Source organism: Budorcas taxicolor, chromosome 21 (genome assembly GCF_023091745.1).
Source record: "Budorcas taxicolor isolate Tak-1 chromosome 21, Takin1.1, whole genome shotgun sequence".
In the NCBI taxonomy this organism is placed as follows: Eukaryota; Metazoa; Chordata; class Mammalia; order Artiodactyla; family Bovidae; genus Budorcas; species Budorcas taxicolor.
Genome location: NC_068930.1, coordinates 8,435,944 through 8,460,061, shown reverse-complemented (window position 1 = coordinate 8,460,061; position 24,118 = coordinate 8,435,944). Strand labels below are relative to the sequence as shown.

Here is a 24,118-nt window from a genome sequence, read left to right as displayed (position 1 = left end):
CAACTTGGAGCGTAGGGACAGGAATAGGACCCGCATTTGCAGTGATCTCTCATTACAAGGTTGAATGAAGACATAGATCGGAACTGGTAGACATAAAATGGGGAGTGAAAGAAAAAAGCTCCAGTAAAAGGGGAGTGTTATTCTTTTGAATATTTTATTAAAATATAATTCTATGACAGTCATTTATAGAGAAGATAGTATAGTGAGGTTAGGAAAATGGGCTTTGGAGCCAGAGAGTCCTGGGTTTAAACTTTAACTCTTCAATTTATTAATTTTGGTTTGTGTGACCTTGCACTTTTTAATATTTTTAAATGCTTTTTTTCCTCATGAGTAAAATAAGGATAATAATTACTCCTTGCAGGGTGCCTAAGGATTAAGTGAGAAAAAAAAGTCTGGAAAGTATTTAGTATAGTATGTGGTAAAAATTAAGCACTCAGAAAATGACAGCTGTTTTTACTATTTGAGTGCACAAAAAATGTAGAAAATAATGTTTTTAACAATAATTTAATTATTGTCTTATTAAGTGTTAAGTCTTATAAGTTCTCCAGGAAATAAAAACAAAAGGCATCAAGGAGTGCTCAGGATGAGATAAAACGAGGAGTTGGAATGCAGGTAATATACGAATAGAGATGGATTGAAAGATTACAAGGAAATAGAAAAATGATAATAATTTAAACCTGCTTTGGAGGTGATGATGAGTTGAACAGACGTTGGAGAAAATCAAATCAGGTATGAATAAGGGCTGCTGCTGCTAAGTTGCTTCAGTCATGTCCGACTCTGTGTGACCCCATAGACGGCAGCCTACCAGGCTTTGGTGTCCCTGGGATTCTCCAGGCAAGAACACTGGAGTGGGTTGGCATTTCCTTCTCCAGTGCATGAAAGTGAAAAGTGAAAGTGAAGCCGCTCAGTCGTGTCTGACTCTTCCCGACCCCATGGACTGTAGCCTACCAGGCTCCTCCATCCATGGGATTTTCCAGGCAAGAGTACTAGAGTGGGTTGCCATTTCTTTCTCCAGTAGAGAAGGGCAGAGTTCAGACATTCCACCAGAATACACAGAAAAGAGAGCAAAGTTGACGGTGTTAAGAGAGGAAGTTAAGCACGGAGAGTAGAAAGCAGAAGCTCAATCTGCAAGTAAATGATGATTTAAAAATGAAATGTAAACACTTGCTATGAAGGCACGGCAAAAGGGAACCCAGAGAACATATCTGGGATAATATGTAAGACTCATCTTGTTCCAAGCAAGAATACTCAAAATAGAGCCAGACCTAGACAGAACCTCAGGAAGTTCTTGAATTTCAAGGACAATGTATTATTTTGGACACAGCCATCAGAAAATCAGATAACCTAAAAATAATCAAATAAGGATGGTTTCAGCTTTCTCTTCCAGAAGCTAGGGATAGAAAACAATAGAACAAAAATGGCAACAGTTTAAGAAAAGTTGCAACACCAAACTATTCCCAAACAAGTTGTCATTCAGGTCAACAAAATGAATGGTAACCAAGACATTCTGATACATAATATATGAGGTCTCAGAAAATATATTCCTGTTCCTAGAAAAACTGCTGAGAGGTACCCTAGACTTTCCTCTTGGAAACATTACCCAAGAGGAACCAGAACTGAGATTAGTTCATTGGATACAGTGTGAAACAGAGTTAAGACTAACAAATAAAATGGTGACAATAAAATGGCATCTAAAAGGCAAAAGTAAAATTTGTATAAGTTATATATTCTAGAGGAAGCTAGAAGCTTCCTAGAACTTTTGGGGGAACAGTGGTTAATGAATTCAGATGAAATTAATAATGGCCAGAAAACTAAATGGGGCAAGAAAAGGAAAAGTGAACTAAATTTGGCCCATAATGGAGTCTAGGCTTATGGCTTCAGTCTTGGCTTTGATGATAAAGGAATTTTCAAACATGTTTTTTGAAAGCATAAAAGGTAATGATCTGTGTAGTTTAAAAGTAGGTATGTTTTCCAAATAACTACAAGACATAAGTACAAATTACTAACAATCCATTTGCAAGCCACGAGAAAACAGGAAATATTAAGGAAGAATTAACTATCGTGGCAAATATGTAATTTATGACAAGAAAAATCATTTTAAGATTAAAACTATGCTACATTTTAAAAAGGAACAACTTTTCAGCTATTAAAAGGGAACAAATTTTTGATTGTGTTTACAATATAAAGTCCATTTATGTATTATCTCCTGATTACAGATGATCAGACCAAAGAACACACACCCAAAGTTTTAGCTTCTAAGTCACAGAATACATTTGAAACCTCAAACCCTGATCTTGGATGGTCCCAAAGCACTTTTCTTCAGATACCACAGTGATTTTTTTCTCATCAACTGGTTCACAAATCAAGTTAGTACAGCCCGGGTGGAAAACACAGATGGCATGAGTTCGAGTGTCATGTATTCTACTTATCCCGCTGCTGTGCTTGTGAGTCCAGCCTCCTACGGTGGGTATGTCACCACTGACCTACAACAACTGGGATGACGTTTGTTTGCTGCAGATGGCCCTTTAACCACCCTCCATAACAGACTATTAAAGAACAAAACAAACAATACTGTTAATTAACTTTTTCAATGCTGTTAAAAGAAATACTTCTGATGGAATCTTAGTGGTTTCTTCACTCTGCAGGCTGATCCAGGAAGTGCAGTGCTGTTCAAGGTCCATTCCCAAATTCTCATGCTCACACTGACATACTTTTTACCCAAACAGACATTTCAGAGAATGAGGCTGTTTGTGATTACTCCTAAATGTTACTCTGGTTTCACTACTAGTTTGTAATAAAACTCATTTGTATAGGGAAACGCGGTTGCCAATCAATCTTGTCTCCTAGTCCACCACTCATTTCCCTTCCATATAACCATCAAGCCATTCATTTCACACATTAAAAGCGACACACAAGTAAGAGGACATGTGCCATATTCAAGCGAAGAATGCTACATGATACCAAAAATGATTTACTTGTCAACAATCTAGTGAGTAAGGGAAATCTTTCCACTTAATTACAGAAAAAAAAAAAAAAAAACTAAACCAGAAAAAAAATTTTAAGACAATTTACAGGAAAATTGGCAGTCAAAAACTCAATTCTATTTTACAACAGTGGGCTATACTACTCTTGTATTTTACAGACATGAACAAACAAAAGTCAGCAATTCAGAAATGAAAAATAAACTTCCCTTCTTAGCAAATTAAAAAAAAAGTTTGGCTGCAGGAAAACTTGTTCAATAAATTAAAAAACAAAGTCATAAGCAATCATAAATGTGCTGCTGGCGTGTTCACTCTGTGGGCCTCCAGAGAGGTGTGTCTGGCAGGAGGTCTAAAGCACTTTTTAAAAAAACATATGCTGTCATAATGCCACAGACAACCCCAATCCCCACTCTTAGACAATATCTGTAATATAAACCCATATTTTAAACTCTACAGCTTTCAATGATTAGGGAGATACTTATCTCAAACCAGACTAAAAATGCTTAAATTTTTCTCACTGGTAAGGAAATCATACCCTAATAACATTCCATTTCTCAATTCCTCTAAGTATTAGGAAACTATCCTTTCCTTGAAAAAAAAAAGAAATAGCAAAAATCCCAAAGAGGAAAAAAAAAATGCAAGCAATCCATGGTATATATAAATATGTATTTTACCCAATGTGGTAACTGTGCTACAGTTTAGTCAATCTACTTGGAAAGGTTAATGTCATGGCAAATGTAGAAGGGGACCCCTGTTTTTCTATATCTTAAAAAATATACTAGTGAGATGAATAATTAGGAGGTTAACTGTGAAGGCTTTGATCTGCTTTGTTCAGCTTCACTTTCCATAGAATAATCAGAAAAATTTACAGTTCATTTGCTAGTCTGACCTGTTATTAATAATACAGTTAGAAAAGGCATTTTATCGACCACAATTTTCAAATGAGTATTTTAATATAAAGCAAGATAACTCTATATGGTGTCAAAATTATATAAAAGACCAATTAAAGCTCAGTGTTTAAGGTCACGTTCCCACACCCCTGAGCAGTCCGAGTGGGGTGCCTGGGCTCTGAGGAGGGAGGTGAGAGGCGAGTCCGAGCCCCAGACCAGGCTCGATGACCAGACGCTGCCTCTGGGGACAGTGTTCAGATCCATGCTGACAGAGGCATTTCACAGACACCACGACAGATCCCGGTGTTTGGAGGGACAGAGAACACAGATCAGTTGAAAACCACTGTCCTCGTGGTGTCCACCTCCTCTCCCAAGCACGCCTGGGGCCATACAAGGTCTCTCACAAGTGACCGACAGCTTCCTGATGGTTAAAACACCCAGAGTCGTCTTCTCAGATATTAAACTCTACATAAACTTCTCTGTTCAAGCCCCACCTGACCTGAGTTTCCGCAAAGCATTTCTTGTTTTCCTGCCCCTGGATTTCTCTCAACTTTCCTTCTTCATCCAGGCCTCTTTCTTCTCCTCTCTCCAGTCTCAGGGAGATCAGACCTTCTCCCATGAATTTCATAATGCTCTACACAAATGACTCCTGCTGTAATGTGGATCTTCTAATTTTCAACACGGGATTTCTGTCTGTCTGCTGGGTGTCAACACGTGCTGAAGACTGCCTGAGTCACTCAGCTGAGAGCAGAATGCATTCTCCTTTATGGAGACTGTGAGGTTTCACTTCCGTTTACGGGAATAGCAGCAGGAGCATCTCCCACCACACAAATGCAAGTGAGAACGCAGCGCCTGTCTCAGGCTCTCTTCATCCTTTATAAAATTGTTTTTTTTTTTTCTTTTCCCAGTTATATGTTCATATATGGTTTAAAGACTCAGTCTTTCAGTTCTGGAAATTTTTCCTGGACTACTTTAGTACTTCCCCCTCTCTGCTCCTCCTTTTCTATCTAGAACTTGTGCTATTCAGCTATGGAATCTTGTGAGCTCTCCTCAAATTTTGTTGTTACTATTTTCCAATTTTTTTTTGTCCTGCTGTTATACTTTTTGAAGATTTCCTTACTACATCTCTATTGAGTTTTTCATTTCTGCTATTATTCATTTATGTTTATTTCTCCTCCTGAATATTCTAAGTATAATATCTTTTACAACTATTTCTTCCTGAAGATATTACTAGATTAATTTCCTCCTTGCTTAGTCTGTCTTGTTTTAGGCTCTGTAATGTTGAGACTTTCCACAAATGACTCGTGTTCCTTGGCTATTCACTCCAACTAGAAACTCTCCCCATAGGTGAAGTTTGTAACTGTGGACTTCAGGGTTGGCAGGCTTGGTGGAATAATGTCTTTGGGGAAGCCCCCAAACCAGTCAGTCCTAAAGGAAATCAACCCTGAATATTCACTGGAAGGACTGATGCTGAAGCTCCAATACTTTGGTCACCTGATGTGAAGACCTGATTCACTGGAAAAGACCCTGATGCTGGGAAAGACTGAAGGCAAAAGAAGTAGGCAGAGAATGAGATGGTTATAGTATCACTGACTCAATGGACACAAATTGGAGCAAACTCCGGGCGATAGTGAAGGACAGGGGAGCCTGGCGTGCTACAGTCCGTGGGGTTGCAAAGGGTTGGATATGACTTAGTGACTGAACAACAGTGAATCTTTAGATCTTTCTCTTAGGTTGGTCAGACTCCACAGACATTTCGTCTAATTTTCTGGGGGAAAATGTAATGGGGCGGGTGGGAAGTTGGCTGTCAACATTGAGATGTGCCTAATTAATCCCATTGCAGTGTGGTATCCCTGTCCTCAGGTGTGTCTGGTGTCCCTCCGTCCAAAGACCTGCTAAGACCTTGGCTTTCTTGGACTGTAAATCAGTCCTTGGATGGTGCACTGCTCCTTACTCATGTTTTAATGAGTCTGTGGACGGAGGGGCCTGTTGCTGGAATTCAGCAAGAAGGCTTTGCCCCCCTCCTCCATTCTCATTGTCCCTGACGCCAGCGGGATGTTCCCAGGACTCCTTCCAGTCTTTTCTACTTGTCTGCCTAGCCACTGGTACTATATTGCTATTTAAGTCACTTTCTTCAAACACAAAACCAGTCACTGAGTTGAAAACCACATGGGCTCTCCACTGCCCACAAAACAGTCAAAACTCCTTAGCACAGCACACGAGGTCTTGGATGAACTGGCCCTAAGCTAGCCTGCCAGCAGGGCTTCTCTTCATACCACTCACTGCACTCACAGCAACAATGTTAATGTTAATAGTGATCACCCCCTGCTTGAAGACAGTCAGTCAGTTATGGAGAGGTCGGAACTAGACTGACTAAATCCATTATTTTGATTCTACCACCTTACCAAGTTAATCTCATCTGCAAAACAGGGATCATAACAGTACCTGCCTATTATTATAAGGATAATCCGGGCACTTGGAACAGCAGCTGACATGTGGAAGTGTAACTGATGTACAAGTTAGAGACTTTAGGTTTCTGCACACCTGTCTGCCCCAGGAGACTGCCAAGTCCTTGGAGAGGATCTCTTCTCGTGTATTCAGCACCTGTGGTTGTGTTCATTATAATGGGGCAGACACGCTGCTATTCACAAGGGATAATGTAAAGAACAAGGCAAATGGAGGCTGCTGAACAGCTAATAAAACCTAGTGTGACGAATGCTGTGAACACAGTGAAGAAAGAACACAGTGAAGAAAGTACAAAGTAGGCAGGATCTAATGGTTCAAAATCTAACGGTTCAGAAGTTTTCGCAGGTCCAACATTTAAGATGGGGCTTAACTGAAAATTAAAAAAATAAAAAGACCCACGACCAAAGAAAAAAACATGGGGCTCGACAAATTTATAAGGTGGTGTTCCTAAGACAGGGGATTGGGAGAGAACCACAGGTGAGGCTAGAGAAACAGGTTGGGGCCAATTACACAAGGTCCTGTATAACCTGTTTCAGTCTCTATTTTGTTTCAACCACTATCAATTTCACCATCCTGGCACACTGGGAGTGCCATATACAACTTTAAGGAGTTATAAGTATTTTGTTTGCTAGTAACAGCTGAAATGCAACTACTTGGCAATTATTTAAAAAACAAATTAGACCATGCCTCCAAATATCATTGAAGAAGCCATATATAAAAGAACATATACTCTATGATCCATTTACATAAAAGACAAAACTAGGCAAAATTAATCTAGTTGTCTCATTTTAGGGTATAGTTACCAGTGAGTTATGACTAGAGAGGGTTCCCAGGGGGACTCCTGAGTGTCAGTAATGTTGTTTCTTGAGTTGGGTACTGGTTTCATTAACATGCTATTAGTGAAAATTCAAGTCATATATGTATGTATTTTGCTGTATCTATTTTAAGTTAAAACATTCATAATTTATTGATTTATAAATTTAAATTAAATAAATCAATCTCACTTGAATGGACATATGTATTTACTTGGAGAAGAGGTGGAGTTACAGACCAGGAACTCATTGTGTATCACTAGTTTTGTGTTCTCCCTTATGGACTAACTCAGGACAGCTCTGGATACTCTGAACAGCCAGGAAAGTTATCACACTGCTGGCGTCAGTCATCCTCACCAATACTAGAGCTTCAGTGAGGGTAGGACAAACTGACTTACACCTAAAGGTTAGTTATACATGTAGCATCTCTGAAATCCCAACACTCAGCATACACATGAGATTGCCTTTTTCTCATTTTACATATAACAAGGGGTTGACGGTTCCTTATTAATCTTATAGAGAAACACAGGTAAAAACCACATCTATATAAGTAGGGCTTTAGTGCATTCAGCATTTATGTACCCCCAGAAACAAAAGAATCAAGTTTATTTTAAAAAAGTAATCTTAACTTAAAAAAAAAAGTATTCAGTTAAAAAGTAAAACAAGATATATGATGAGAAGTCAAGCTTTCTACTCCAGATCTGTTTCCCTGGGCAACTGCTATTAGTGTTTTCTAATATGCTGTTACGTATTTTACAGACACACAAAAGCATATATGAATATGTTAAGTGTGTGCATTACTCCTTCCCTGCCTTCTTTCCTTAAACAAATGGGACTCTGGTATATTTACTTCTGTTTTTTATTATAGGTGTTTCATTTAACATGAATATAGCCCATTCTTTCCATAAGTATATATATAACTTAGTACATATACTACAAGTATATATATTTTGACATTTAACCAGATTATTTCTAGTCTTTGCTTTTATAAGTGGAAGATACATTTTTTCACCTAGAAGCTGCCCCAATGTATACCCCCAACTCTATTACCAAACTTTTTGATCTCTGCATTTTTCTTTGGTTAATATTAGCATCTCACTTTTATAATGATTAACCATCCTCTATTTAGTTCCATTGACTTTCCCTATTTCTACCCGAATGAGTACTAATCTGTTTTATTAACACAGCCTTTAAAATATATTTTAGGCATTCCTGGTGGCTTAGATGGTGGTGAAATTGCTTGCAATAGACCCTGGATCTATCCCTGGGTTGGGAAGACACCCTGGAGGAGGAAAGGGCAAACCACTCCAGTATTCTTGCCTGGAGAATCCCATGGAGAGATGAGCCTCACAGGCTACAGCCCATGGGGTAGCAGAGTCAGATATGACTGAGTGACTGTTTGGTAGGTTCAGTCTCCTTATATTTATCTATAAAAGGATCATTTAAAAATGCTTTAAGGATGACATTTTAGACTGCCTTAATGACAGACTCACCAGCAGAATACAGTTACACTCTCAGTATACAAATCCCTCACAGGGAGACCTTGGAGATACTCTGGACTCAGTTCCAAATTATCACAGTAAATCAAGTATCACAGTAAGGGGAATCACACGGACTTTTTGGCTTCTCAGTGCATATAAACTAGTTAAGTTTGCATTATACTGTAGTCTAGTAAGTGTGCAATAGCATTATGCCTACATACTATAATAAAGAAATACTTATTGCTAAAAAAATACTAACCGTCATCTGAGCCTTCAGCGATGCTGAAGATATTAAAGCCACTGCTTTATCAACTAAGCTTATAAAATATTTTTAAATCCTTTGTTGTCATTTCAACTATCTTAAGAGAATCTTCACTGGGAGCAGATTTTATCTTAAGAAACCACTTTCTTTGCTCATCCATAAGCAGCAACTTCTCATCCATTAGAAGTTTTATATTTGTAACAAATATAATGAGAAAGTGTGAAATATTGCAATTACCAAAATATTGCAATTACCAAAGTGTCACAAAGTGAGCAAGTATTTTTGGAAAAATGGCACCAAAAGACTTGGATGACACAGGGTTGCCTCAAACCTTAAACCTGTAAAAAATGCAGCATCTGCAAAATACAAAGTGAAGCACAATAAAATGAGGCATGCTTGTAATGACGTGAAAACCTGAATTTACTGCCTCCTCTCTAAAAGACAGAATTATTCATGTCACAACAATTTTAAACAGGAAAAAAATTTTTTTAAGTATCTTTAAAAAATCTTAATATACTTGTGTTCTCATAGATCACATATATACATACACATGAAGCTAATCACTTTTCTTTAAAAACCCCTAAGATGTAAGTTTTTTACACATCACATTACATGTAAACACCTCAAAGGGAAATAATAAGGGTACTGGCTTACAGTCTCCCTCCCAAAATTCAGGGCTACCAAGACCTGTGAATGCAACCCTATTTGCAGAGAAGGGTCCCTGCTGATATAATTAAGCTGAGCTCATACTGGGGCTTCCCTGGTGGCTCAGCGATAAACACTCCACCTGGCAATGCAGAAGGCTAAGTTTTGACCCCTGGGTTGGGAAGATCCCCTGGAGGAGGAAATGGCAACCCAATCCAGGATTCTTGCCTGGAGAACCCCCACGGACAGAGGCGCCTGGCGGGCTACAGTCCACGGGGTCACAAAGAATGGGATATGACTTAGTGACTAAACAACAGACAACAAGAGGTCATACTGGATGAGACTGGGCCCTAATCCACCGACTGTATACTTAAAAAGAGGGAAACTGGATGCAGATAGACACACAGGGATGGAGAAGGAAATGGCAACACACTCCAGTGTTCTTGCCTGGAGAATCCCAGGGACTGGGGAGCCTGGTGGGCTGCTGTCTAGAGGCTGTACAGAGTCGGCCACGACTGAAGTGACTTAGCAGCAGCAGCAGCACCAGCAGACACAGAGGGAAAACGTCACGTGAGAACAGAGAAGGAGATTGAAGTGATGTGGCTACAAATCAAGGAATATCCAGGACTGACAGCAATGGCCAGAAGACACAAAAAGGCAGGGAAATCTTCTCCCCTAGAGCCTTAAGAAGAAGTGCAGTCATGCAGACACCTTGATTTTGAACTTCCAGCCTCCAGAACTGAGAAAGAATAAGTCTCTGTTCTTTTAAGCCACCAAGTTTGTCAGAATTTGTTACAGTATCAATAAGAAATTAATACAATAACTATCTCAAATTTGAGGAAGTCTGAACTACCATAGATTTCAAATGTTGTACAACTGTATCAAGTGACTTGTTACTTGATGTATGTTTTTCAGTCACTAGGCTGCTCCCAAAAGGCAAAAGAAAAGCATGGTTTAGAGAACTCTTTTGAGGTTTATTTATTATTTTTAATACTGTTATCTCAGTAAGGCACAATTATATTGAGGAAAAACAGTTCCTGGAAATAAAATGTCAGTGTTTTACAAAGGGGTCATACTTTTATTATATATTGTCTCAATATGTTTTAACAACTTCAGAAGTGCTGTTGGATTATATGGGAACAGACTTTTCTTCTGCAAACGGTAAATGGCACCTTGTAGCTCTTCAAAGCACTTTACTGTTCTGTAAGACATTCCCACTTCAGAAGCAGTGTTATTTGGGGCTCCATCACAATAAACAGAGAACCGGGTATTAGATTCTTCAGTAACCAGAGGCCTTGACTGAGACTCTGGGCTAAGTTCTTTTTTATCCCCACTTACTCCAAATGTGTCCTGAGTTTTCTTCGTTGCTTCTTGGTGTGAAGATGTTAGTCTACTGTTTACTAAACACAGGCTTGTGGATCCTTCTTCAGAATCATCAGAGCTGTCATAATCTACCAGACTTTGAGGAGCTCCTGGGGTAGAAAGACAATTAGCCTGGAGCTTGGTGTGGGCCTTCTCCAACGTTACACCATGGTTCAGTGGTTCAGAAAAAGCAGCAGAAGTCCAGGAGACCCAAGAATGAGCATTTGTGTGACTACCAAGAACAGCCAAAGGACTAGCTTCTGTTGAGTTGCTGTTTCTATCTTGGACAAGTGAGGAGGTACAACAACAAATATGTATGTTATCTTTAGATTCAGTTACATCAAAATATTTGCAAATGGTGAAAAAATTATCCCAGTCTTTTTGCAATAATTTTAAGTATATAACAAAATATTCAAGAAAACAAGTTTCTGATGAAATCAAAAAATCAAGAAGAACAGTAGAATCAAATCCTATATTTTTTAATAAAAATAAAAAAATACAGTGTGGATTATAGCCATTTTCATGTGTGTGATGGCTCCACATTTCTGTTTCTTGGGTCAAGCTTTCAGTAGCTTCACATTCTCTGAAAATAACAGACACTCCAGATTAATGACTCTATAAAATATAGATTTTGACAGATATAATTCACATACCATAAATTCTGCCACATTATTTTTTAATCTATGCTTTATTTTTGAAAGAAAAAAATTCAAAACAATCTCTTTCTCTACAGACTCTATACAAACCTGATCCAATAAAATAAATAATACCCTTTGACTTTGGTAGTTCTAGTTTGTATCCGTCCAACAAACGTCCTCCATCTTCCTGTCTATTGACATCAGAGTCTCTTATTCCTACAGGTAACTAATTTTACACGGTAAGGTGAGAATTAACCTCCTTCCTTTCCTTCCACACTTGTCTTAAGAGGGGTGGGCATGTGACCCAGGCTAACTAATCAGAGTACCCATGGTCCTAGCCACCATGATTTCAACATGAATCTGTGACTCATGCAGGCTAATCAGATCTCCTCCGGGATTTCTGCTGGCACTATTAAAGATCTTAACTGTAAGGTTGCTGTCAGTCTGGCACTGCTGGTTGCCCTGCTTGAGAATGAATTCAAAGCTATGAGACAGAAACAAAGAGAAATAATCAGTGACATGATTTAAGTCATGCACAGTTACACCTGATGCCAACTTGATTCCTTGGAGTTCCCAGGAAGTAAATTCCTTTTTTGGCTTTGACTAGTTTATATAGATTTTTATCATTTACAACCATCTTAACCAATTCAGTTACATTAAAAAATACATATGACATGAGCACAGGCCTCTGTGATCACACGAAATTCAAGAAAATTAGAAATTCACGTGCAAAATGAATTTAATTCAGAAGCTTCCTCTTTTCCTGAGGCGTAAGAAGTCAGCTTTGAATATGACTATATTCTTCAAGGCATGTGTATTCAGACTGAATTTGTATTTGACCGTTTCTAAGCCTAATTCAAATCACATGCATGCATTCTGTGTTCTTGATTAGAACCTTTTGAAAATTGGCCCCAAACACTTATAGTCTGAAAGCAGTCACTGCCAGAAGTGTCATAATACAAGTAAGAACTGGCAGCACAACACTACACCGACAACCATTAGTAAGAAATCCCTTTCTCTGAAGCCAAGAAAGAAATGGAAATAAAGCAAATACTTCACGGTTTTAATAAAGCAGAAGCAGAAATACTGTAAAAGGTCATCAGTTATTAACTTCATAACCAATTACAGATATTTGCCATAACATATGACCCAAGTACAGATCTTTTAATAAACAGAAATAGGATCAGTATAAAATGTCATCAGTAACATAACTTCACAATCAATTTCAGATATCTGCCTCAAGATGATATTAGTACCAATTCAAATGTATATTAAAACGAAAATTTACAAGTTCCTTTGATTACTTACAAGTTTGAATTCAGCTTTACAAAGGCAAAAATCACCTTACAGAAGTTCAATACAGACAGATTAGTCTTAAGGGTGAAAAGAGTTTCAAACATCAATTAAATTGTGACTCAGACAATGGTATTAACTTATTCTTGATCACACAGGTAAAGCAAAGATGGAGACTCAGCCAGAATCCATATTGTCTAATCTCAGTTTAGTGCTAATTCCTAGATCTGCTTAGCCATTCAAGTTTTCATAATGAGAACTCAAATGTAATCTATTTTCATGTAGGGCAGTGTTAAAGGAATTGGAACTTATAAGGAAACCACAAAATTGTTAGGGATTTTTTCCCCTAATGATGGAAAGTAAACTGTAAGTCCAATACATTATTAAAAATGTTTCTGCTTTCCTGGCCATGTTAGTTAGTATAATTATTTTAAAATATACAAACCTGGTCAACTTCAGGTAGATGCCCAGCAATGCTTTGGCAGCCTCCAGCATGTCATCATCTTGTTCTATGAAGACCCTAGACAACCACTCACAGAGATTGTGTGATTGCAGAGAGGGCTGAAGGTGAGGCTTTAAGAAGGTCAGCAACTCAGACATGAACCTCTGGTAATCAACTTCAAAAACCGAAAAATTTAAAGAGAAAACAACAGTTTATGAATGCATTTATAATAACTTACCTATTCACATACATTTATAACATCTAGAGTACTTTAAAATGTATTATCATATTTCACACGTTCAAAAGTTTAAGTTAGGGATTATCTCTACTCTGTATATTAGGAAACTGAGCTTCAGCGAAAAAAGAAAAAAACCTACTTGGTAGGATATAGTTAAAATGTATAGCCAGATCATCTGTTTGCCACAGTGTCAAATAGCTAGTATCTCTGAGAAATAAAAGTTACAGGAATTCTTGCTAAAAACATATAAATGGATAAATAGTAGACAACAGAAATTGCTTCACTGGATGCCACAATGTTTGTACTAGAGGCAACAATACAACCAAACAAAAATAATTTGTCTTCAAAATACTAGCAGAAAAAGTTTTTGTTTAAAGTTTTTTAAAGCATTAAGAGAAAGTACTACTATTGAGCACAAAAGTCAAAAAGGTTTTGAGGCATTTTAACTGCAATTTAAAACCCTTGATTTATGTAACCAACGCCATCTAGTGTTGTAAATGACAACTGCACAGGATTACACCCTGCTGCTGCTGCTGCTGCTGCTGCTGCTGCTGCTAAGTCGCTTCAGTCGCGTCCAACTCTGTGCAATCCTATAGATGGAAGCCAACTAGGCTCCCCGATCCCTGGGATTCTCCAGGCAAGAGTACTGGAGTGGGCTGCCATTTCCTTCTCCAATGCATGAAAGCGAAAAGTGAAAGTGAAGTCGCACAGCCAGTGTCTGACTCTTAGCGACCCCATGGACTGCAGCCTACCAGGCTCCGCCACCCATGGGATTTTCCAGGCAAGAGATTACACCCTACATTAGTTTAATTCAACTCCTAATTATCAAAACTCGGTATTAGTAGATATACCAATTTTGTGAAGGAAAATATGAATAATATACCACAAATATCTGAACATGAATTGACTAACACTGCTTACTTTGAAGAGACTCAATTATCTGTTTCTTTTAACTACAGTTATTAACTATGTTATGCAAATTCAGTTTAGCACACAAAAATGAAACTTTTTAAAAGATAATTTTTATCTTTATTGGAAGAAAACTTAATAAATTATAACTAGAATAAGATATAACTTAAGTTAGTGAAATTACAATTCTGAGCTTTGATAATTATGAATAATTTTACTTCAGTAAATAATTATCCATTGCTTTACATACAAAAGGCATTCAGAAAGTTACCTTTCATTTCATTAGCTGAAGCACAATTTTGAAACTTGATTTCTAAGGATCTTATGATAAGTAAGCTCAATGCTCTAAGAATCACATGATCTGGACCAGGGGCATGCTCATATCCAGCTAGGACTTCACCACCTCCAAAGCAGGAATGTTTTCCACGAACAGACAGCATCCTCAACAAGCCCAAATCCACAGCTTGCAGAACAGCACTGGCCAAAGCCAACAGGTCCACATCCAAAGGATTATCTGGTGGCATGAAGACAGCGACAGATCCCCGACAAAGGTCTTCACCCACTTTGCACAGAAGGCACTTTTTGATGAAGACGATCAACTTCCTTTTGACAAAAGCCTGAACAGGCCAGGTAATAACATCAAACACACAAGAAGGTTTCAAAAATAAAATCCTCTGGCAAGTGAAATGTAACTTCAGGTAGATTCTAGAGGCTATAAGAAGTTCAAGCAATTCCAGGAAACATATCAAACTGTTTATTAGTTTATTAGAAGCACCTTGGTGGTTTTCAAAATGCTGAGAAAATAAGGAATTGTAAAAGACTTCAAAAAGAGTGTCAAAAGGAGTCAGGAACTGTTTTAGAATTTCTGCAATTATAAAAATAGTAATTATAAGCAACAGGAAAAACAAAGTTTTCTTAAAACACAATTTTACAATTTTTAAAATTATCATCATTTTGGAAGATGAGAAAATGGATTGGATTATTTACCTCTAACACAAACAAATGAAGATAAACATGCTAACAGCTAATAATCATGGCTAATATCCATTTTACAAATAGCAGTAACATCAGACTATGCAAAGGACATATAAAAATGAAAAGCTTTAATTTCAATTTTTAATAATAGTGAAAATAAAGTGAAGTTGCTCAGTCTTGTCTGACTCTTTGCAACCCCATGGACTATAGCTTACCAGGTTCCTCAGTCCATGGGATTTTCCAGGTGAGAATACTGGAGTGGGTTGCCATTTCTTTCTCCAAGAGATCTTCCTGACCCAGGGATTGAACCCAGGTCTCCCACATTGTAGGCAGACGCTTTATTGTCTGAGCCACCAGGGAAATCCAGTAATAGTGAAGTTTTACATTTTTCCTTTTAAAAAGGTACCCTCAATCAAAGACTATTGGGCATGGTTTTCTAGTTTTTCATGCTTCAAAACAATCAGAGATTGTAAAATAAGTTTTACTCACAAAAATATAACGCTCCCTGGGAACAAGACAATGACAATTGTTTATTGGGGAACACAGTTCATACCTGTTTTTTGTGAAGATGTATCTTTAAAGATTTCTTTAATTACAAAGGTAAGTATCCAGAGGCAGTATACTACTTTATTACTTTCAGAATATTCAGAAATATTTTTTTGGCAAAAAGAAATCCAGGAATTACTCAATGTTATCTATAAGTGAGAAAAAAATTTTTAAGTAGTAAGCTGTAATACAACATTTTCTTTGCCATTACAAATTATCTATTATACACAATTCTACACAACATTGTTTACTTTGTTTCAAAAAAAAAGTATAATATTTGCTATAACAAGGACATAAATATCCCAGTATTCCTTAAGTCAAGAAATTTAATACACCATAGAAATAAAAAACCAAGAAGGAACATGAAATATAGCAGTGGTTATTATCTCTGGTGGCTGGAATGATACGAAATTTTTATTTTGGTCTTTATACATTTTCCCTTTTTCCAAATGTTCTATTGTACATACCACCTTTTTGTATTCAGGAAAGAATGCTGTTTTAAGAAAGGAACAAGCAATTACAGCTAAAAGAAGTCAGGAAATGTTTAGATATATTTATTAACTACTTCAGAGATAAAAGAAAAATGATTAATTTGTTCATATTTTTTCATTATGCTGAGGACCATTCTTAGAATTTATATTAAACCTATGAAAATGGTCTTAGTCTCAAGCAGGGCCTCCTAAGCCTTGTTTTTGGAAGGGAGGAAGGAGGCCCACCTACTCCTTTGAGAATCTGAACAGTTATGGACTCTGTGACTTGCAGTCTATCTTTTGAGTTGAGACTCTTATCTGTAATGATTTATAACGTATTTTAAGACTCTAATCCTTGAAATAAGTCACCAACATACTATTCTATTCTTACGTTTGTGGATTTACACACTACATGAGCAAATATTTTATTGATAAAAAACTGAATGCCAGAGATCAATTTTAAAGAAAATATAAAAGTAATAGTAACATAATTTGATTACTTATCTTACCTTTTCCTTCAGTTGGAAATACAGAATTAGTGCAAGGCACTTTGCAGCCATGTGAGATAACAATTTTTCCGAGTTTTGGAACATACAGGTCTATAGGAAAATAAATACATTTACCTACTGTTGCTGTTTTAAAACTTTTATTTCAAAAATATAGATCTTAAAAAAACACACACACACAAAGTAAATGGGCTTACCAATTGAGATTCGATGTCAGATGATTTTAAAAGAATTTTAATTATATCTCTGTATTTCTCCTTTGCATGGAATTCAGTTTCCACAGACAATATTCGGGTTATCATCACTTTGATCACTGTTAACTGAAGGAGCATTATTTCTCCAGTACTGCTCATCTGAGAATGTCTCTGCAAACACACAGGTGCTACAGAAAAGGTAGGCAAACTGACAGAGGATGGCTCCTGCTTGTCCTGAACATCAAGGGCGTTTGAGCAGTCTGAGGAGGTGGTTGTAGAACAACCTTGATCTGAAAATGCTGGGTAGAGATAAAAGACGTAATCATGGCTGTCATTTTCAAGTGTGGCTCCGAGAAGTACCTTCTTGTATAACTGTTCTAAAACTTCAAATAAAGTTTTCATTTTGATGGCCAAAATCTTTCTTATAAGAAGGTCAACAACTCCAAATTGTAAATGTTAACCTTGGAAATGTGATGGATCTCTAAGATGTTTCTTCGGTAAAACCTAAAATAGGAAAAGTAATTTTAAAAGTGCAAGTGTTATACACATTACAAAGGAAAGGCACCTGTTTCCTTAATTGGAGGATAATTGCTTTACAAGGTTGTGTAGGGTTCTGCTGTACAGCAGTGTGAGTCAGCCATTAAGTATACAAATATCCCCTCCCTCTGGAACCTCCTACCCCAGCCACCCCTCTAGGCTGCGTTACCTAGCAACTTCCTGCTAGGTGTCTAATTTACATATGTTAATGTAGGTGTTTCAATGCCACTCTCTCAAGTCGTCTCACCCTCTCCTTCTAATGGAAAAGCATCTCTTTCTATTTATTTAGTCTCTCAAGTTAAAGGTAATACTGAGTGCGTAATTTTTAAATATGGAAAATTGGTAATAACATTATTTTTAACGTATAAAAACAAAATGTATGTTTTTCATACAGATTTAAGACCATAAAATTATTTTTAGTTTTATCATAGCAATCAGCTTTCCTCTAACCTTCTTCAATGGGCTATTAGGGTTTCTCAACATTGGCATGATTAACAGTAAGAACTGGGTAATTTTGCTTTGGTGGGCTGTCTTATGCATTGTAGGAAGTTGAGCAGCATTTCTGGCCTCTACTGATTAGATGTCAGTAGCAGGCCCCGGGGGTTGGGGGTGGGGCAAAATTGTCTAGGTTGAGAACCACTTGGCCCATAACACAAATTCATTAACTTTCACCTTCAACTTACAGAGCAAAACCGAATGTCAGAATGCTATGTGGCTAAATCATCGTTACGTCGATTAACTCCCAACTTAAACTTAGTGACGCTGTTGTCCAGTCTCTAAGTCGCGTCTGACTCTTTGGGCCCCAGGACTGCCAGCCTCCCTGTCCTTCACCATCTCTCAGAGTTTGCTTAAACTCATGTTCATTGAATCAATGATGCCATCCAACCATCTCATCCTCAGTCACCCACTTTTCCTCCTGCCCTCAATTTTTCCCAGCATCAGGGTCTTTTCCAATGAGTTGGCTCTTCTCATCAGGTAGCCAAAGTACTGGAGCTTCAGCATCAGTCCTTCCTATGAATATTCAGGGTTGATTTCCTTTAGGATTAACTGGTCTGACTGCCTTGCTGTCCAAGGGACTCTCAATATTAATTTTCATAACATTAAGTTAAAAAAATTTTAATGCCATCCCAAGAAAAAGACAGGATATTAAGCAAAAGCAATCCAAACATGAGGAAACTAAATTGTATTTGTAGTTGGTTATAAGTTTATATATCCTGGCTATCTCAGACTCCTTTGACCTGATGGAGACCAGAAAGAAAGGAAAAAATCAGACATGGCTTTTAAGGAGAAAAATGGGTAAACAACTGACAGATGACTACTAGAGAAAGCATGTAGTTACTACAGAGCAGGCATGGCTACGAAAAACTAAAGACCATGGTGTGACCAAGAGAGACTACTGAACAGCCTTTCAATGGAATAATGGGGCCTCTGGGAATTACTTGATCCAATGGGGCTTGGTCTTGTCACTGCCTTTGAGCTGTTTTGTTGTTGTTGCTTAGTTGCTAAGTCATGTCAGACTCTTCTGTGACCCCACGGACTGCAGCCCACCAGGCTCCTCTGTCCATGGGATCTCCCGGGCAAGAATATTGGAGTGGGTTGCCATTTCCTGTTCCAGGGTCTCTTGCCAACTCGGGGATCCAATCAGTGTCTCCTGCATTGGCAGGCATATCCTTTACACTATTTTACACCTTGGTAAATTGTAGGTAACTAATAGCAATGCAAATAATTCTTGTTTATGGACATGCCCATAACTGTCTGGTGAAAGGGCAACCCTCCCTGTAGTGGGAAAATCCAGTTTTGCTTCCATCTGTAAACTCATTTCAATACTCCTTCTCTATATAAATTCACAGTTCATCAACTTTTAAAATGGTTGTGACATTTGGCTAGTTCTTTAGTTAGTTAAATAAATTCATTCCACATTCATTTTACATGGGTCATGATTTTGTCCTTTTAAAATGCATCCTTTAACAAAATCCATGGAATTCTCTCCTTTAGCCTGGCCCACTGACAAATGCCCATCTTTCACCCCTTCCCTGCTCACCAGAAGCAGTCTTGGAGGGAGCGCCATCACCTTCAGTCTTGGAGGGAGCGCCATCACCTTCATTGGGTCCCACTTTGACTACAGTCCGCTGGCTTGCCCCTGGTCTTCCGCCCTCTCTCTGCAGTGGGTTCTTCCCCTTGCTTTGTTTCAAAGGACTTCCAACTCCTGGTCACCCTTATAAGGCAAAGCTGCCCTGTTCTAGTCCTTTAGTGAAGAAATATTAAGAATCCTATAGATTTTAAAGTTATAAATCAAACGTCTATGGTGCGTATCTCACACAGTTTATAAACATAACTATGGTAACAGCAGTAACCTTGTTCCGTCCGGCAGTGTTAAAATTGACCTGAGCTTTGTGCTTCCAGAAAGCAGTCATGGTTAAGAAGCACTACACCTTCTGTGTTCTAAGGAAGGGCTGACCACCGGTGATAGGACCCACCTCCACCTTTCCTTACTGACCTCCCAGTTTTATAAACTCCATATTTTCTCCTTCTTTGAGAGGCTCCCCATTAATAAACATTCTCCCTGTTGCATCAGTGTGAATAAAATAATCTCATTAATTGTCTGGTGTATTTTGTCTGTCACACAGCAGAAATTAGTTTTCACATTCTCCTTCAAAGATGAATTCCATTGTGCTTATTTTACTTTTTAGTGTAGTTACAACATTTCTTCCCAACAAAACTATTGAGATTTTTATATATAAAATATCCTGTGATAATATTTCTATACATCTTGAGTTCTTAAATTTTACCACAAGTGAGAATAAAACTATTTCAACTATTTTCAACCTATAAAAAGGGCCATTGCAAATGGTTCAATCATTTCAACACACAAAACTAAAACGTGAATGCCAATAAATTTAGGTAAACAAACAAACACTTCGAGGGGTTAGGGGTGGAGAGAAGAACTGGCTGTTTTCTATCACAGAGTGACCTATCTGCCACAAATGGCAGGCAGATAACGAATGAATGAAGATAATAGGTGAGGCGGCTTCTACTCTATCATAAACCTTTCCTAATTTTAGTGTCTTTTAAGATATTAATACTGGCCAAACAAAATTGCATTGAAACAAATATCTATGGCAGCCCATTGAGAACTGAGAATTGCACCTGTTTTCAAGCAATTATAACACTAACGGCAAGGAAGAACAAATCTTGAAAAAACAAGCTAGGGGATTAAACAACCACACTTTTTTTCTGGAATGGTTGTTACAAGATGGGGACATCTCAAGCTGTATTGCCATACTGGTCTGGAGAAAGGCATACCCCTCAAATACCAGGCTCTTAAGAGATTCCAATAAAGCAAAGTGTCTGAGAAAAGATGCTCAGAATGCTGACAGGCTGTGGATCCAGTTATCATGGATAAATGACAAGAGATCTATAGCCTTGAAAGGACACAAATGTTAGGAGGGACCTAATTAGGACAAGTGAATGAGTAGTGTTTTTTGGAGGGTTGTTTTTTTTTTTTTTTTTCCAGAAAATGCCTCGTGGTAGAGGACCGTGAATTCCCACATTAGGGGGCTAAAGGCATGCCCATTACAAGCACAAAATTTGCTTAAAGTCTCTCTTGTATTGTTTAAGGACTATAAACTATTTGAATTTTGCAGTCAAATCTTAATAGTACTATGTTAGTCTTAATATAAAAAAGACAGTCACCACAATTTTCAAATAAAAAAGATGGTCCCCACCCATCCTCACACAAAATTAATGATTTAGGGATAATGGTTGCTAAACTTTATTGAGTGCCCACTATGTATCAGAAACTGTTTCAAGTGAGTGATAGCTTCACAACAGCTGTTAGAGGTGGATACTTAAGTACTACACCTGTTTTACAATAAGGAAACTAAGGCACAAAGAGATCAAATTATGGAGACAGTTAAGTGGCAGAATCAGTATTAGAACCCAGAAAGCCTAATTTCAGAGCCAGTACCCCATCTCAAATTTCCTCTGATGCTCCAAAAGCCTCAGGATAATGGCTGAATAGAAGCTCTCTAGTAAACTTCATAAGTAAAAGGAGTGACTCCCACAACCCAATCTTTAATGGTTTCTGTCTGTGCTCCTGTAATACTGTAAAATGGAATACTGATCCAGAGAGTCACTTCTACCATGTTGCACTTCCCAGTGTAAACTACAATTACTTTTTTCAAAAAATGGCAACCAAAGGTTGAAACATTAATTAGGACTCCCATTTGATTGACTTTTACATTAAATTACTTTTAGTACCTACATCAAACCCAAGGTGAAAAGCCAATCTACTGATCATACTTCGACATCAGCTCATGAGCAGTTTAAAGGCAGTACAAATATGTGACAAAGACAGTGATTTAACTTCATTTAGAATAATGTCAACCATTCATAACAATTAACTCAAGATGGATCATGGGCTTAATACTTAAAAATAACCTTTTAGAAAAAAAAGAAAACCTTTGGGATCCAAAGCTAGGCAAAGAGCTCTTTGACTTGGCTCCCAAAGTAAAAAGTGATAAATTGGACCTCAACAAAATTAAAAACTTTTGCTCTGTCAAAGACCCTGCTAAGTCACTTCAGTCGTGTCCAACTCTATGTGACCCCATAGACAGCAGCCTAGCAGGCTCCTCCGTCCCTGGAATTCTCCAGACAAGAACACTGGAGTGGGTTGCCATGCCCTCCTCCAGGGGATCTTCCCAACTGAGGGATCCAACCCAGGTCTCCTGCATTGAAAGCAGATTCTTTACCAGCTGAGCCACAAGGGAAGCTCCAATCACATGACACCCTGGAAAAGGCAAGACTATGGAGACAGTGAAAAGATCAGTTGCCAGAAGTCAAGGGATGAAGGAAGGAATGAATACGTGGAGCACAGGGCTTTAAGAGCAGTGAAACTACTCTGACTGATACTACAATGACGGATACATGTGACTACGCACTTGTCTAAACCCACAGGAGGCACAACGCTGAAAAGAAACCCTAATGCGAACTATGGATTTGGGTGATTATGATGCGTCAATGTAGGTTTATCAACTGTAACCCAGGTACCACTCTGGTATCCCATCTGGGGACGCTGATAATGAGGGAGACTATAATGATGATGATACATGATAATGATATATGATAGATATATATATGATAATGAGGGATGCTGATAATGAGGGAGACTGTATATGTGTGCAGGCAGAAGATATATGGGAAACCCCTGTACCTTTCTTCCAATCTTGCTGTGAACCTAAAACTGTTCTAAAAAATACACAGTCTTTCAAACAAAACAAGAACTAAGTATGCAACTACCATATGATCCAGTAATTTACACACTTGGGCACTTATTCCAGGAAAATAAAGACCTATATTCACACAAACACCTGTATGTGAAAGTTCACAGTAGGTTTATTCACAGCATAAAACCAGAGACAATCCAGATGCCCTTCAATGGATGAACAGTTAACTATGAATGATGAATAGTTAACTATATATGGATGAATAAATAACTATGGTATATCCATACTGCTCAGTAATAAGAAGGAACGAACTACAGACACATGCAGTGATTTGGATGACGCTTAAGGGGATCACGCTGAGAGGAAAAAGCCCGTGTCAAAAGGCTGCATACTATATGGTTGAACCTTGAAACACCCAGAACTAGAGCACTGGAGAGATCAGTGGCTGCCAGAGGTCAGGGAGGGTCGTTTCCACTTGGTGAGCAGGGTTATAAAGGCCCTATGACAACACAGTTGACAGGGAACATGCTAATCTATATATGTAACAAAACTGCACTGAACTAAATATACACACAGAGAAATGAATACAGGTAAAAGGAGAGTCCAAGTAGGAGCAGTACACTGGTTGTATCAATATCAATCCTGGTTGTGGTACAGTACCAGTTTTGCAAGACACTACCATTGGAGGGTACACAAGATCTCTCTTTATTATTTCTTACAACTTCAAGTGAATTTACAATGAGCTCAGATTAAAGCTAAATTAAAAAAAAAATAACTTGGCTATAGACATCAGCCTTCTGATCCTTAGCAACATATGCATAGGACTTCATTAATATCAAGGAATTAATATCAATACTAAAATATAAACATATTAGGGCTTCCCTCAGTTCAGTTCAGTCGCTCAGTCGTGTCCGACTCTTTGCGACCCCATGAATCGCAGCACACCAAGGCCTCCCTGTCCACCACCATCTCCCGGAGTTCACTCAGACTCACGTCCATCAAGTCAGTGATGCCATCCAGCCATCTCATCCTTGGTCGTCCCCTTCTCCTCCTGCCCCCAATCCCTCCCAGCATCAGAGTCTTTTCCAATGAGTCAACTCTTCGCATGAGGTGGCCAAAGTACCGGAGCTTCAGCTTTAGCATCATTCCTTCTAAAAAAAATCCCAGGGCTGATCTCCTTCAGAATGGACTGGCTGGATCTCCTTGCAGTCCAAGGGACTCTCAAGAGTCTTCTCCAACACCACAG

The 24,118-nt window shown here is 38.2% G+C and overlaps 1 protein-coding gene across 1 annotated transcript in view; it reads right to left on the bottom strand.

The window, feature by feature from the left end:
• Nucleotides 1-10,596: 10,596 nt before the first annotated feature.
• Nucleotides 10,597-24,118, bottom strand: part of LINS1 (lines homolog 1) — a 30,100-nt gene continuing 16,578 nt past the window's right edge. Inside the window, exons 2-7 of the mRNA XM_052659897.1 lie at nt 17,114-17,409; nt 16,920-17,009; nt 15,948-16,089; nt 14,691-15,284; nt 13,276-13,447; nt 10,597-11,482 (exon numbers count right to left, since the gene is read on the bottom strand). Coding sequence (XP_052515857.1) covers nt 10,597-11,482; nt 13,276-13,447; nt 14,691-15,284; nt 15,948-16,089; nt 16,920-17,009; nt 17,114-17,409 — 2,180 coding nt within the window. The remainder of the gene's footprint in view (nt 11,483-13,275; nt 13,448-14,690; nt 15,285-15,947; nt 16,090-16,919; nt 17,010-17,113; nt 17,410-24,118) is intronic.